A 16,502-nucleotide genomic window follows, 5' to 3' on the forward strand; every position below is an offset into this window, starting at 1 on the left:
GAAATGTTATAGCAAAAAGAAGTTAGTAAATGCTCAGTGCAGGATCTAAGCATAGACTGTTGAGCAATAGGATACCAACGTATGTCTAGTCCTGAATTCCTTTGTTTTCTTTACAACACTCTCATTTCTGCTGGTAATGAATTCTCAGAACTGCAAAAGGACACCAATAAACCAGTTTTATTATTTGGTCAAGACACGCTAAGGTATTGCTTGTCCTCCTGACGCTTGCGATGCTTGCTTTTTTTTGTTTCATCCTAATCCCATTTCAAAGCACTGAGGTTCCACTAACAGTAGTTACACAGCTCTTTGCTGGTAGATGGGCAATGCCATGGGACTAATGTTTCTAATTTCAGCTGCTGAGTGGGTTTTCACTGGAGTCAAGAACCTTGGGTTTTTCCAGAGATGTTTCTGGTCTAAACTCATTGCTGCTTCATGTGTTGCATTTATAAGTAAGGCTGCTACATAACTTTAATTTCAAATGCCATCTTTAGGTGATAGTGGCGAAAGTGCTGGTGCCTGCTGTGGGATAGACAGCTGGGGAGAGCAGAGTGTCTGCAATGCCCTCCAGTGTGCAGTCTGCTTGTGTGCCTGTCGCAGCCTGCAGTGTAGCTGCATGGTGCCAAGTGCAGGCCACAGTGGCTGGATGGAAATCGGGCCATGGCAGTACGGTACCATTGGAGGGTGCATTGTTGCACTGCCCTCTGTGCTCATCTGAGGGTAGGCTGAGCAGGACCCTGACTCTGAATGAGAGTCCACAGAGACCATAAAAGACCTGGTAAGTCCTAGCATTTTAGACAAGTGAAGTTGACTATGTGACTCCCTTCAGCAAGCAATCTGATTGGGATCAGATCTGACCATGTCTGTGATGTGCTCCACTTTCTAACTGCCCTGTGCGTTCGTTTGAAGAAAGCAGTGGAACGTTTCAAAATAGATTTGGGCTGCGTTTAAAGGAAAGCTTTCTTAGATTCACAAGGGTTGAGCACTGTCCACTGCTATTCAAGAACAAAGTTTTACGCTCGGTGTGCTTTTTTTTTTTTAAGTCCTGTCCCAGATACCATATTGCAAATTTTTTTTTTTTTAACTGCCAAAATAAAGTTGCTAATGGCTATCCTGCTGCTGTGGCAATTGCTCATTCCTACCTTAGGAATGGATCACAATCTCTCAAACTCCTGCCATCAAAATCCTAGCTGATTGTAAGGGCTGCCTGACTGTATCAGAACAGGACATAGGAGTGGGAGAAAGCTGGAGTTTGCAGACAAGCAATTTTGCTCGACTGACAGGGTTTCATCTTGTCTTGACTACCTTCATGTAGCCTGGAAGTCACTGCATTCACTCAGTTATTCCTAGGGGGCCCCATGTTATTTCATTCCAAGTGAGTACTTTTTCTTCCCTCTTTTTATACTTCTGCTCCAGTGACTTCTGAAAGGAAGAGAAAACATACGTGGGGTAATATGAGAAAAAGAAACAAATTCAGGGACTATAAGATCATTTAGTTTGACCTCCTGTGTATGGCAGGTTAATTTGCTTAAAGTTCCTGTGGGATGTCTGTCACTACACATAGCTGTTTCTGGGGCTGCAACATAGATGCACCTGTTAGAACAAGCAAGATGTAGAGGAAAAAAAGATTTATTTTTCTTGTTGAGAAGGAGTAATGGGTCATCCACCTGATGCATCTGTCATGTCAGAGTTGGAAATGCTTTCTCTGTCACCCCTTTTTCCTGACCATGAGGCCAATGTGGCCCCACAACACTAACTCTGCATCCTTGCCAGTTGTAAACCCTGCAGCATCATCTGAGCCATCACAGAAACATTGCAAGCACGTTGAGTACAGTGTAGGCAATCTCTTTTCACCAAGGGCTGAGGAAATAAAGGTATGCATAGGGGAACTAAGGGTTCACAGCTTACAGCTAGGAAGGACAACCATAATCATCTAGTCTGAAACTAGGCTAAAGGTGTATCTTCAGAGCTATCTGTCTTTGTCTAAAAGGCTGTAAGTGGTAGTGGTTTCACTAGATCCCCTGATAAGCTGTTCCTGTCTTTCATTACTTTACTACTGGGAAATTTTCCCTTATTTCAAGGCTGAATTTATCTAGCTTCAACTTTTATTCACTGGATCGTTGTCAGCCAGATTGGAAAGCTCCTCACGTATGTCTTCCCCAAGTGCAATTACCTACACAGTGTGATGAAGGTATGTCTATGCTTTCTCTTCGGTGAGCTGAATATGTTGAGCTCCTTACCCATCACGTTGGAAGGCTTGGGCTGTTTTGTTAAAGCCAGAGAATTCATTTGTGACACTCACTTGAACTCTGTCCAATGTCTTCAAATCCTCTTTAAAATGCAGACACCAAGACAGGATTCAGTAACCTAGTAGGGGTCTTGGCAGTGCTGCCCAGAGATGCTGGAATCCTTCATTATTTCTGTTTCATACTCTTTTTTTTTTTTTTTTCCTTTCTTTCCTCCACTATATTCAAGAATCTCATTAGTCCTTTTTGCTACAGCATTGCCCAGACAGCTTATATTGAGGCGATTATCTATAATGATCCCAAAATCCTTTTCTGAGCTCTCTTTTTCAAAGCAAAGTCTTCCATCATGTAAATATAAGGGACTGCAGTTCTTGGATCTCAAACACTTGGTCTTACCAAAATACATTTTGTCAGGTCACAGCTATTTACCCTCGTGGCTCAGGTCATCCTGTAATGATAACCCATCTATCTCTTAGTTTACTACTCCATAAATTTTTGTCATCTAAATATGTGACATAGAGAAGCAAAAAAATTTGGATCAAGAAAAAGTCTAAAAATGTCCCCATTCAGTGGTATCTGCCTACCAGCTGTATTTTAAGATCTGTCAGTGGCTTAGATTTTAGTCCATAGAATATATTATGTGCTAATTCCATAGGAGGTGTAATTTGTCGTATTTTACTCATCCTGACAAGTATCTTGGAGAAATTCAAGTGTTTATTAACAACACACAAGCCTTTGCATTTTTGTTCTGGAAGCAAACATCATGATCCAGATTTCTTCCCTTCTAGTCAAGTCAAATCAATCCCAAATTGCTTGTTTTAATTTTCTACCCCTTCAGTTGACAATTTTTTTTTGTTGTTGTTGTTGTTTTTTTTTTTTCCTTCAAAGGGAGAAGCATCAGTGGGGAAATAGAAAAGTTTTGCAGCAGCCCGGTGGCTCTACTGGGCAAGAGATGCGTGTGTGGCTGCCATCAGGTCAAAGACAAATGGATTTGAATCCCTCCATTCCTAGATGAGTGCTATTGCATAAAAGCATCTCTTTTGGCCATAACGGTGGTTTCTTGCTCATTATATGAAAAGGCAGACTTCAAGGTTTTGAATCCTTGCTGAAAACAGGCTGCAGGGAAGTTGCTCAATGTGGTGCCAAAGGCCAAGCAGGCAGGATATGAAACAAAAAAAACTTTTCAGATTTATAGTCTAAGATGCTTTTCCTTACCTTATGTGTGGATCCCACTTTTGGGGGAGAGCTTATGTACTGGATCCCACTTTTGGGGGAGAGTTTATGTACCAAACTTAGGCTTGGGGACTACCCATCAGGAGCTGGATATATTACATATCCATGCCAAGTATCTCAATATTTAGTCTCTTTGTAGATAAAGGGCTAACTCCGTAAATCAGCCCACTGTCTTGTCTCCATTAAGATTTTTCTTTGTTAGCTGTTTCAAGACAACTGAAACCTTCCCAGTGAAGGAAAGGCTGCAGAGCCCTCTGGGAAATACAGCATTTGATCCATACATCAGAGGTGCTATTCAATGTGATATCTAGGACATGGTGCCACTCAATGTGTTGCTGGGCCAGAAGCATAACTGTGGAGCGCCAATCAACTTTGAGGTTCGAACTAATTCTGGTTCAGTAGTGAAAAAGCTGACAAATATTGCCATCAAAGCATTGGTTTTGTCTTCCCTTGATTTTTTTAATGGTATTTTTCCTACCCCATCTCTAGTTAATAGCCTCCTTCAGGTTCTGCTTTACAGCTGCTTTTCAGAACAATGACCTCTCATCTGTTTGATATAATTTGCTTGCAAAACTGCCTGTATTTGAATGATAAATTAGCATATGGTGAGAGAAATCAAGAATGCTGCCATAACACCTCCTTGTGTAGTTCAGTGGAACAAATCTTGGGGCAATGGACGCAAATCATTGCACGCTATTGAGGGAAAAAAATCTGTTATCTCACCGTTCACAAAGAAGATTCAAATAGTGACTTCTCCAGCAAGTAGAGCCCCCAACTGTTGTCTGCCAAAATACAGTTTGTTTTCACTGTCAACATCTAAAACACATTGACAACTTAGCACTCTTGCTGGTAGGACTTGAAAGTTTGCTCTCTGCTTCCAATGATGTAATTTTCTTTGCTGGTTTTCGTATCTAAGCAAACTATTGTTTTCACCATTTCTGTCCTTTCTTAAAAAATAAGGTATGTGTGTTTGTAGGCTACAAATATTTGTCTCCCTATGGTCACATTCTTGTACTACCAGTTAGAAATAACTATTTTTAGAACTTATGATAGCACTGTATTAGGAAATTAGACCTGGCTTTATGACTACACAGTTATTTTCCAGATTCCCAAGAACAAATTGTTATTAAAAGGAAGCACATTTTCTACCATTAGAGACCTACTGAATTAAGTATTGTTCTCTGAAGCATATTTCTAAACAGTGTTTAATTAGTTCACATTAAAAACTGAGGTTAATTAAAATTAGATTCCTTTAAAGCAGGTAATTGAATCTGTATCTGAAATACTTCTCAACAGGAAATCAACATTTAGGTGTAAATTCTTAGTTGTATTGACAATTTCTGTCGGCTGGGGTCTCAAAGGAGGCTGCAGCTCTCTTCAGCTCCCTTTGCCTTGTCTCTCTGGCATTTTTCAGGGGAGTTGCCTCTAACCAGTGTGCATCTCTATCCCAGCGCAGCGCCTTTACTCAGCCCCAGCTCTCCTTTTCTGACAGGTCGATATTCTGATGTTGCGTTCAGAGCAAAACCTGCTTTGAAAAACTTCGTACATGGCTCACACAGGAAAAAATCCTGCCTGTGGAAATCCAAGGGTCTTAAAGTATTAAAAAAAAAATTCTTAAGTCTTGCATGTACAATTTTAATTTTATTCATAATCATTCAAACTTGCATCTTATTGAGATCTTCTTAGAGTTTTTGTGCTTTCTGTTGCTGCTATTATTGGATCTTTTTGTCTTTTAATGATACACAAGAGATCACCTTATGTTAGCAAATTTCCAAAACCCATCTAAAATAGATGTGTGACCACGTCTGTTCACCATTTAAAAATTCTTACTATTTTACATAATATTAACGCAACAGGTCCATCCTCCTTTTTTCTCTGAAGAAAGTGGAATGCCTGCTTTCATAACAAAGCACCTTCTGAATATTCACTCTGTTAGCTTGCTTAGGGTAGCCCACACAGACCATTGATTGTTATCCTCTGATATGTATACCAGGTAGACCTAGTAGTTTTGTATTTTAACTCCATAATGTGAACTCTCTGTATCGTAGGCTGCAGTATGAGCCTTCACTTAGTCACCCTCATAGGTGAAACATGAACAGAAATTTAAGTGAGACATGACAGGATGGATAAATACTTGTGACTAACACTTGCCATCATCATATTGTAAGGATTTTTCATTACGCTTTTACTCTCTATATCTCAATGTGTTGAACCAAACCAATCATTAGCACTTTGGTCTACATTTAGGAATTTGGAAATCCTTTTTTTCCCCTGTGGTGACAAAACCAACTCACTTCACTGTTTTACAGTAATGCAATTCAAAGTAGTATAATGATGGCCTGGGAACTGCAAATTTTTCCCCTGACCCTATTCTTAAACTGGTTTGTAATGCCCCAATTAGATGCACAAGAGGTGCTAGGAAAAATACATCAGAAAGTGTATGGAGCACATGAAGAATGCGCAGTGCTGAAAAACTCAACTCCCTTTTATTGAACTGAAGGGTGTTTGTAAGTGTGGACAATGCAGGAAAGCTGAGTCAGCAAGACCTTGATTTGCAGCATTATTGAGGACACAGTAACTTCGTCTGAAGTTGTGGGCATTTAATAGCTTTGAAAATAGGGCTGTAAGAGATGCTATTTAAGGTGTGAGGCATTTCTGTCTGCTGAAAAGAAAACCTGAAGAAATTATGCTGTTTGTGTCTAGGGATAAGGAGGAAGAATTGCCTTCCATTTCTTCAGAAGTCTGTTTTTTATCAGCACGTCAAAATATTCACTCTGACACAAATGAACAAAATGAGCAGAATTAGGTGGCCTGTAAGAGGGATAGTAGGATGGGTTGGTAATACTGAATATAATACTGCAGGTCGCTGTGTGTTAAGAGTGGTTGGATACTGAATCAAGTAATTGAACCCTAAGGAGAGGCACACTTTCTGCTTCCATTTTGATCATGAATAATTGTCCAAACCCTCCCCAATAAAGGGCTGCAACAGCTAACCTGAAGTAGCCTGAAGTGCCATCTAATTATTTTTAAAAGTGGGTTGTAGACACTCTCATCTTTAGTGATAGAATAGGTATTAATCACTGATGTGCAGATTGGCTGGTCTAGATTCAGCTGAGTTGCTGAATGCATTCAAGGGTTCCGCTTTTCTCCTTTTTTTTTTTTTCTTTTGGGTTGTGTGGTTTTTTGTTTTTTTTTTTTTTTTTGACAGTATGTGGGATATTGTCTGTATAGGAGTGTTTTACAGCCCTGGGGGTTATACAGGGGCTGCATTTTTGCTAGGGTAATATCAATCCTGTTTCTAGCCATCTGAGATTCTCCAGAGTGTGAAAAGTGAAAACATGATGGGATTTTGCATGCCTTAGCATAACCTACTCAAGATACAGGGCCTTGTTGTGACAGGCTTCATCAGGATGGTAGCAGATATTCTCTGCACAACCAGCAGTGCCAGAGGGCACCAGGCCAGTGCTGTTGTGGTGAAGGCTGACTGTGGTAAGGATACACTGTGGAATTAACAGGAAGCATGTGTTGGGTGTCTTGATGCACTGCAGTTTGCTTTCAGGCATTTTTCTGAAAGAAACACAGCATACTTGTCATCAGCCAGTTCTTCTTCATGTGGATAAATTAGCGGTGAGAACTAGTTATATCTAGAAGAGTACTTTTCCCTTGGTGACCAATTCCTGGAAGCTTTTATGTTTCTTTCCATCTCTTTTTTGTTTGTTTCAAATTTTTTTACAGAGAGTGTGCGATTATCCATCATCCAATAAATGAGCCAAGAGCAACCTCATTTCCTCCACTACCAAGGTAGGAAGTCAGCAGCTGAGGCATTATGAACCAGAACCGAGGAGGTGTTTAATTCACCCAGTTTGTTCAAATGCTTTATGTGCCTCTCTTCACTCAGTCAAGAGCCTTTGTAATTTCTTCCATGAAGGGGCACCTAGGCTGGGACAGCTATGGGCCTGAACTGGTTGAGAAGCATTCGTTTAAGGTATTTAGGGTGGAGATGAACCATGAGAAATGGTTCAGGTTTTAAGTACATCCTTAGGTTTGGAGGTGCAGAGTGAAACCTGGTGGGACTTCTGAGCAGAAGGGAGCAACTGAAACTTAAAGCTACTCAGTGGAATGTGCTGTGGCACAAGGAACCATCTGAAGTGAGGTGTCACTCCAGAGAGGTCTAGGAGGCCCCTCTTGGGTGGGACAGTCTGTTCTGATGTGGCTGTAATGCACTACACTGCCTCTGCTGTTGTCTCAATTTATAGCACCATGTTGGGCTATATGAGCATGTCCCATGTTCTTCAAAGCATGTCTGTAAGTTTTGCACTATCCCTGGGTAGGTCTGAAAGGTCAGTGACTTTGTTACTTCTCATTTCTTCAGTGCAGCCTGACAGCTTTGATTGCAGTTCAGGACAGAGGCCCTATTCCCCTCGAGGCTCACTAAATACTCAGCTTTGCCCATCACTAGTTTTCAGTAATCGAATATGAAAAAGAATACACAAACCTAACACAGGCACATTAAAACTTGTAACTGTCCAACAGAATGAAGAAACAGCTCTGCTGCTTTCTATTCCCACAATAAAAGGTTTACAGTAAGAGCAAGTCAAAAACCAATCTGAAAATGCACTAAAAGCCAAATCCTGAGATGAGTTCCTAACTGAGATATGTTTCCTTTAAGCCAAAGGGGACTCAGATCCTAACAGAATGTCTTAAGCTGTTATTTATTACATTATTATGGTATTGTTATATAAGCCATAATGTGTTTCAGTAGGCAAACATGAAGAACACTCCTCAAACCACAAACTTCAGAAAATACACAGTTCAATTTACCTTTACTGCGTGTCCCATTGTTCTTGTGCTGTTGGAAGCAGCAAATGGTCATTCCATCTTCTCATCCCCTGGACCCCTGGCTCAATAAGGCTGTCTCTGGTCTCCTCACCAGCTACGTCTTCTGAGCCATCATTCTCCTGCTGTGTTCAAGCTTCTCCTTACATTTGATCATCCCTGTGGCCCTTTTCCAGCTTATCTATATCTTCTGGAGCTTGAATGACCCAAGCTCTGCACCGTATTCAATAAATCTGAGCACAGTGGCTTTCAAGTGGTGTGACCACATGTCCTCTTTTGTTTCCTATTCCTTTTCTAGTGTTTTTTAGCATTCTGCTGGGATTTGTCAGTATGACCCTGCTGACAAGTGAACTGATGATTTCAAGACCTGCCCAGGTCTCTTTCCTGAGAAAGAGGTAATTACAGATTCAGAGCCTGTCACTGTAGATACATACTTAAAGGTAATTTGGTGCACATACGCATTATTTTGCACTTATCAGTGCAAACATTTTGTCATCTGCTCACTTAATATGATGTGTACCAAAGATGTAATTTTCAACTGTCAGCTTTAGATGTGATTATTCTGAATAATTTTGTCATGGCATTATTCACTGCTCTGTCAGGTAGTTTGTGACTAGATTGAGCCTCACAATTCCCAAAGCACATCTCTGAACGGGATCCTGCTGCCTAACTTGTGACAAAATGACATTTATTTCCTATCTCTAGCCATGAGGAGAACGTTCCTTCTACCCAGTAATTCTTTAGCTTCCAGGATTGCACCATCTACCCTTTTGTAACCCATACACAACCATTTCCCTTCTAAGACGTTGGAAAGTATTATAGGGACAGATCAACTTTTTCTTTGGTTAGCTTCAAAAGCTCTTTCACTGTCAATGCTTTGAAATGAACCATATGATCCCTGTAAGAATCAAATAGGTTTGGCTTTTTGTATGTACAGTCTTTCTTATTGTGTGTCGTGCACATATTTTTTGCAAATGACCGATCTTGTAGTAACAGGCAACATCAACTGGCAGTTTTTCATCCTGGAGGCAACGTGAGCAAATATAAATGTTTAAACTGGACATTTCTAATAGTTTAAAATATATATAAATTCTGATAATTGTAAAATTAGTGGCTTTTTAATTGCTTAGACTCTTTAGTTGCAAGCAATTCAATGATTGTTCTCACTCTTATAGAGCATAGGGGAATTTAATGGCAGATGTGAAGTTAATTTTTTTTCTTATGACATTGTTAGAATGGAATCTGATCCATACCACCCTTTAGTTTTCGCTCAGTGTTCCATAAAAAGATGAATGTTTTTATGACGGACTAGGAGCTTGTTGATTGTCCTGGTAAGGAGAATCTGCAAAATCTGATGCAGTTTAGTGTGTGACAAAGCTGAATGTCGCACACGAATTTGTTTGAATAGAAGCCAAGCTAATATTCCTTATTGGGGTAAAATGCCTACTGAAATGTTTTTATGGAATTGGGATGGTGGATTCATTGTGGAAATTTGGGAACTCCCATTTTGTGTGCATTGAAAATGTGTTGTTCAGATGAACAAGCTATTTATACAGACATGTGGTGTAATACTGGATACTCCTTTAATCTTTTAGTAATCCAGACATTACCATATGGACAAACTGCACAGATTGGTTTGAGGAGGGCCCACTGGATAAATGAATACCCCATTTCAGTTAATTTGCTGAGCTTTTATGTTAGTGTATCAGGAAAAAAAAATGCTTTCCAGCACATAGTTTATTTGCAGTGACATATAAAATGAGACTGATGACAATCAATACAGGTTTAAGGCAGCTTGTTTGACAAGCAGCTCGTGATGGTTTGGACAGTTATCTGGAGGGCTTTCTTTCAGTACTTCATTGCTTGTAGCCTTTCCAATGTGGAACCACCTTTGCACGTACATATCAGAGAACGCACAGAGTTTTCTCTACCGTTTTGCTTTCAGTGATGTACCTGCATTCATTTGGCTTAATGCTGTAATGGGTTATTTAGTTTTGTTATCAACCTCTGCTTTCTCAATCTTCTGTCCTGTGAGGAACTGCCATATTCCTCCTCTGTAGTTCTCATTGCCCAGGGCATATACAAAGGCATCCACCGTTGGCACAGTCTTGGCAATAACAGCAGGAAGCTGCACCTAGGAGCTAATGGGCTAATTTTAGCTGAGGCTGAGTTTCCCTTTACCAAACAAATTCCTGTCTCTGATAGCAGTAGCTTGCTACCCCCAGAGAGATGAGAGGTAAAAGCAATTTGGTCAGTTGGAGGCCCTTGCTCAGGAAATTATAGTCTCCAGGAGAAAGAATTTAGTTCAGCATTGCCTGAAACTGGGATATTTTACTTGAGAGTGAATACACTTAGGAGGAGTGAAGAGTGTGCCATGGACACCTTTTGATGGATAAGTGGGCTAATATTGCTAACACATTTTATGTGGGATACTGAATACCGAAGTACAGTAATGCATTTGGTGACCTGAGACCGGGCTGAATTTTTGGAGACTGAATGGAAGTTGAAAGGTTTGATGTGATATTACTGAGTCCCAGAGGGAGTCTCAGAGCCAAGACTCATAGAAAAAAATGGAAAAAAGGAGGCAGCATAAGCGGCAGCATAACCTTAAGAGTGAGCCATTGCAGCTTCTCTGAGGAGAGGGAAGTATTAGAAAAATGAATGAGACAAAGAGTATCTTCAAAACTGAACATTTTTAGCTGGTACTTGACTCTGGGAAGGATACAAAAAGCTCCTATGAAGCAGTACAGGCTACAGATCCTGAACTGACTGCTGAAGAAAAAAACCCTGACTTCCTCAACCGTTGTTTGATCAAAGCAGTAATACCATGCCTGTTATATCCCTGTGCTTAGCTGTTTTGCCTTAAAAGTGGTAGATGAAAATAATGCTTTGAGGAAACCATCTACTTGCTACATGTGTTATAACAAGTAAACTGAATTGTGAATAAATTGCCATTGTTCCATAGGAAAAGAGAGAGGAGAGTAAGGAGAATGTAATTTTTCGAATTCGCTGCCATTTGAATACAGTGGCATAGACATACCATGCGGTATTTTGGTGAAATGAACATCACATTTTCAACTGCTGCGTAGAAGCATAAAAGGCAATAAGGACCCCAGCAAATGACCAGCGTCTTCAATGGTAAACCAGTGTTAAACTGAAAAACAAGAGCAATAAATTCCTTTGTGTTTCACAACCACACACTACAACAAGCGGATGGGACAGGTGCTGTGAGACCATGGTTTGTGTTCAGTAGCTGGAGAGGATCAGCCAGCAGGATATGCTGTGGCATTGCTGCTTTGCTGTCAATGCTGGAGGTGTTCAAGCACAGCTCCCTCTGCGTCAAGGGCTGCCTGTGCAGCAAGCCCCCAAAGCCCTGTTCCTGGGGGGGGAAGTGGCAGTGGCTCCCGGGCAGAGGTGACAAAGCACCTTATGCTAGATCAGTTAAATCAGAGTGTGTGCTAGACATAGAAGCTGTGACCAGTAATTGCTGCTGAAGGGGGAGGGCAATGTGTAAATTTAAAAATTGCTGACTTGTTAGAGGCTCTTGCAGATGACTAAACTGTATGAAGCCACTACTACAGTGCAACAGATGGATGCAGTGGCATCTGTGTTGTGGTAGCAGGATTCCTGTGTCCTTCATGCTAGGGCCTTGTCCATGATGTTCATGGCCAGGCCAAATATTAATGACAGAGAAGTGATAATTTCATCCGTAAATTTTCTGCATTGTAGCTAGTATACAGAATATCATAAAAAAGAAATCGCTTGCTATTGCATAAACTCTCTGGAATAAAAAGGTAATAGACGTAATAACGAACACTGAGATTTGTTCAAGAAATATGTAGAGTGCACATATATATTCCAGACAGCTACAAACCAGTCTGCCTGAGTGTCTCTTTGCCGGTATCACATCCCCCTTGAGAAGTGACTGTCTTTACTGAGTGTGGGGGCCAGGTTTTGACTGTCAGCCATGCATAGTGCCCCAGATTGTATAGCCTGCACCTAAGGAAACAACTCATATAATCACCACATTATATTCCCATAAGCCTGCCATGCCAGAGCAATTCTTTTGTTTCCAGCTCATAAAGATTTCTGAACTTCCTCAGCCGAGTGTAAACACAGCGTGTTTAGGAAGGCCCTTCTCCCCCCACGGGGTGCCTGCATGTTTCCTTGCAGTGCTGCAGTTCTGCCTGACTTCCACAGCGATAAGCTAAGAGCCTGTAGCAAAGCAGGAAATAATGATCCTTCCTGAGCAAAGGTTCTCTGGATAAATATTGATGTGCTATTAGCAAATATTTTGCATGCTACATGTTTGTTTTGTGATGAGAGTCAGACCAGTGTTGGTGGAGGGGGATTGTCAGGGTCACTAGTCACTGTTTTGATGGGGGACTGTTTACAGCACCAGTTCAGGGCAGATGTGGCTGGCTGGTGAAATCTTGACATCTCTAAGCATGGGCTTTCCACAAGCTTTCTAAGTTTACTTACTCAAGTAACACTGGGGAGTTAGCACAGAAGGAGCTGAGCCAAAGCCTCTATGAAAGAAACTGTTTTTTTTGAGGACTTTGTCTCTGTTGAATGCAGCCCTATTTTGGCAAGGCAGTTGCTGGGGCTGAGGAAGCTTTCTTACCTTATAGTGCCCGCTTTTCTTGAACTTCTGGTGTATGGACTGATAGGCTGTCAGCATGATGAAACCCGGGATCATGAAATTGAAAATGGACAGAGGAAAAAGGAAGGTGACATAGTTTCTGGAAAGAGTAAGGGGGAAAAAAAAGAGGTTGTTAATTCTTCTCTAGGACATCTTTGTAAACTTGCTATAAATAATCATTAACTTGTATTTTTTAAATTGCCAAAACCAGTTTTGACAACATGCTTTAGGTGCAGCATTTGCTGAAGGCTGGTTAAGTTGTGCCATGCTGTTATGTGCGGGCTGGATAGTATTGCAGAAAATCACAACAGCTGTTTGATTTCTAAATACAACCATCCCTACTCAAACATCAGTGCTGGACTGCATATAACCAAAACCATTTGGAAAGAGCGCCAAGTCCTAAACCCAGAAAAGATTCAGCTTATAAATGACCAAGGAGTAAGGGAGTAGCAGAAACCTGAGCACCAGCCTCTCCCATGGAGGAAGCTGACTTTAGCTGTTCCCGCACACTGCCATGCAAGTCAAGGCACCCCTGGGTCATGTCTGTCTTGCCCCAGCCACTGGGGAGGGACATCTGCCCCAGCAACAGTAATGGTGGGGTTTTGGTGTGCTGCCAAAGCCACCCCAGGGGACGGCAGCCTCCACCCTCTCTTCCATGGGAGCTGATCCCAGCCCTCACCTGTCCCCTTTGCTGTAGTCCAGGGTGCAGCAGGTTCGGAGGGGTTCGTAGTCGTATTCCCCCCACCCCAGCAAGGGCATCACGGCCCAAAAGGCAGCAAACAGCCAGGCGAACACCATCATGGAGATGGCTGTGCTCCACTGCATCTTGCTCCCTGCGGGAAGAGAAAAGCGTGTCTCCATGCCTGGAACAAAACTGCCAGGCAAAGCTGTCCAGCTCTGTGGGGCCAGAACCAAGTGCCCCGGCCCCTGGGCCTTGGGCAGAAACAAGCAGTTGTCTGTGTTTTGTAGCCTGAAGCTGAGCTGAGTCTGGAGGAATCAACCTTGTGTAAAATTTGAAGGAAACTTTAATACTTTAGGAAACAGCAAATTGTATTTCCCTTTCATGTGCTTTACTTAGACAAATGCTCTGTTGCTACTCAGCCTTGTACCACACTGGAGATAGAGCTGCTGTTACAAACATGTTGTGTTTTGGGAATGTGTTTAAAGGCTCAGATGAGGCAGAGAGTAGAAGGCACGGGGCGATGCAGTAAATCGTGTTTAGGAATTAAAGCCTGGCTGCATGGTGGGGTCAGATCAGAAATGTGGCTCTGCAGACACCCCCCAGCCCCTGCCTACTCCCTTCTGCTCAGCCAGGAGTGCAGGGCATGCGTGAGTATTAAATACACCCTCTTCTAAAATTGCTGCTTGTCAATATCTGTGTGAATACATATATACAGCCTGACAACAGGTTGTGTTCTAAAAATACTGCTGGTCAAATTATTCTGCCCTTAAGATCATTGCTTAGCCTGAAAGAGGAAATGTGAAGCTCAGCATTAGTAATTTTTTTCTAATTTTATAGTAAAAATTATGTGCCTATCTCATCCTATTCCGTAAAATACCATTGGAATAGGTCAATGAATGAAATGAAACTTCAGAAGACACAGGAAGTATTTCTTCATGGAGAAGACAGGCAGGCTTCCCCGCTGCTGCAAAACATTGTGTTAGCCTCACTGCTTGCGTGTAAAAAGGCCTGGATAATTTTGTTATTGAGGCTAACGTCCGTAATTATGCCCATGCCCGAATAGCCCATGGCGCCAGCTGCTCCAGCAAGGAGCACAGTGACTTTGCCCACTACTCCTTTCTAATCAAATCACCCATTAGGGAGAAGTAATGATGTAATTTTCACCGAGGCTGGGAAGCAATCTTTATGTCTCCCCTTAACAGCAGCATCATGACAGCAGGCCAGGAAGATTCAGGCCAATTCTGACCTTTCTCAGAAAGGTGAAGGATTGGAGGTGAGGCCCTGCCATGGGACCAGAGGTGGCTGACTGGTGGGTGGAGAGCACGTGGGGGCTGCACAGGCTGGAGATCCCCATAAGGCAGCAGCTCCGGGAAGGACTGTAAACTCTACAGTAGCTATTTTGTGTTGTACTGTCCCTGTTTATTTTAAAGAAGGATAATAAAGTAGGTGTGTTATTGAAATTGCCCTTTTACAGGAATGCTGATTCTACATCTGTATTTTTTCTTATCTTCCAGTGGTTCTTCAAGGAAAAGAATTAGAGTTTGAATTGCATTAAAAATCAACTTGGAAAAATTGTTTGGTGCAGGTGTTCAAAAATTAGTTATGGGAAAAGACATTGCAATTTAAATACGAAGGAAAAAGTAAAGAAAAGCCATTTTATTACCTACTCTGTGTTTTAATATGGTAGTTACCAAAAAATCTACTGGGTTTTTTTTAGTAATTTAAAACCTTATTTTTTAATAATCACTAATGAAGAATGATTAATAATGACTAATATCTGTCTTTTCTGTGATTCCTACACAGAAGATATACTTCGGCTGCAAAGGCTCAAATATTGCTTTATAGTACTGATATAATACAATGCTAGAATGACATAGATGGAAATAAAGGAATAGTTTCTGATTCGGGGTCTAGAAATACAAGTAAAACTTTTTAGTAACTTGTAATTATTCTTAACCTCCCAGTCCAAAGAAGCACTGTAGCCTAAGTTGTATCTTTCAGAACTGCATGCTATTTAGGTATATGCTCAAACAAGCCTGTTAGAGTTGTTACTCATCCAAGGTTTGCATTTCCGTTTGTCTTCTACATAGCAGTTCCTGCGGCTTGGCTTTATACAACTGTAACTTGAAATTCAATCAGGACAAAGCTTATTGCACAAGCTGTCGGGTTTGTTTTGTGTTTTACGTATTCTAGCGACTTTTTAAAGGCATTATTGAAAGCAGCTGCACTGAAACCTGGATCTGAGTTGTGTTTCTTTTAAACCAAGCTCGTGCCAAAAGTAGCTTTATTGCATTGGGAATACAATAGTTTTGTAAGTGGTAAACCCTCCTGATATTCTGAAAAAAACGAACTACATCTTAGTTGGTTTTTTTTGTTTGTTTGTTTCTCAGCAAGTTCTATAAAATAGTTACCATAAAAAATAACTGGTATTATCTTGTGGCAGACACCTTGCTCTCTTTCTACCCATCCTTCCACTTCATGAGCTACTGCAATATCTTGAAGGTGTCAAAATGCGATGGGCCATGACTGAGGCACTCTAGGGTCACTGTGCCCTAGCCACACACTGGCACCTTATGGATCTTTGCATGTAAGGAAGAGATCCTTGCATTGACAAAATGTGCCCTCAGCTGCTGGGGCAGCGTTGGTGGCATGCTGAAGGCAGCCTGTGGGCGTCTGCACTGACAGAGGGTGGCTGATCCAGTTGCTTGCACGTGTTTGCAGGGGGGTGGTGGAAATCTCACCTCCCCTGCTGTCACCTTGCACAGAAAAGAAGGGGAAGCTCTTCCTCCACTGGCTCCCACCACTGCTGGGGTCTTTCAGTGCTCAGTGTCTTGGTGCCATGTCTTTGCTCTGGCCCCATGTGCTA

At 41.6% G+C, this 16,502-nt stretch overlaps 1 protein-coding gene across 1 annotated transcript in view; it reads right to left on the reverse strand.

Moving 5' to 3' along the window:
* Positions 1–10,107: 10,107 nt before the first annotated feature.
* RGR (retinal G protein coupled receptor) overlaps positions 10,108–16,502 on the reverse strand; it is a 17,823-nt gene continuing 11,428 nt past the window's right edge. Inside the window, exons 4-7 of the mRNA XM_009893050.1 lie at positions 13,634–13,787; positions 12,937–13,054; positions 11,353–11,466; positions 10,108–10,440 (exon numbers count right to left, since the gene is read on the reverse strand). Coding sequence (XP_009891352.1) covers positions 10,297–10,440; positions 11,353–11,466; positions 12,937–13,054; positions 13,634–13,787 — 530 coding nt within the window. The 3' untranslated portion in view covers positions 10,108–10,296. The remainder of the gene's footprint in view (positions 10,441–11,352; positions 11,467–12,936; positions 13,055–13,633; positions 13,788–16,502) is intronic.

Source organism: Charadrius vociferus, unplaced genomic scaffold (genome assembly GCF_000708025.1).
Source record: "Charadrius vociferus isolate BGI_N301 unplaced genomic scaffold, ASM70802v2 scaffold429, whole genome shotgun sequence".
Taxonomy (NCBI): Eukaryota; Metazoa; Chordata; class Aves; order Charadriiformes; family Charadriidae; genus Charadrius; species Charadrius vociferus.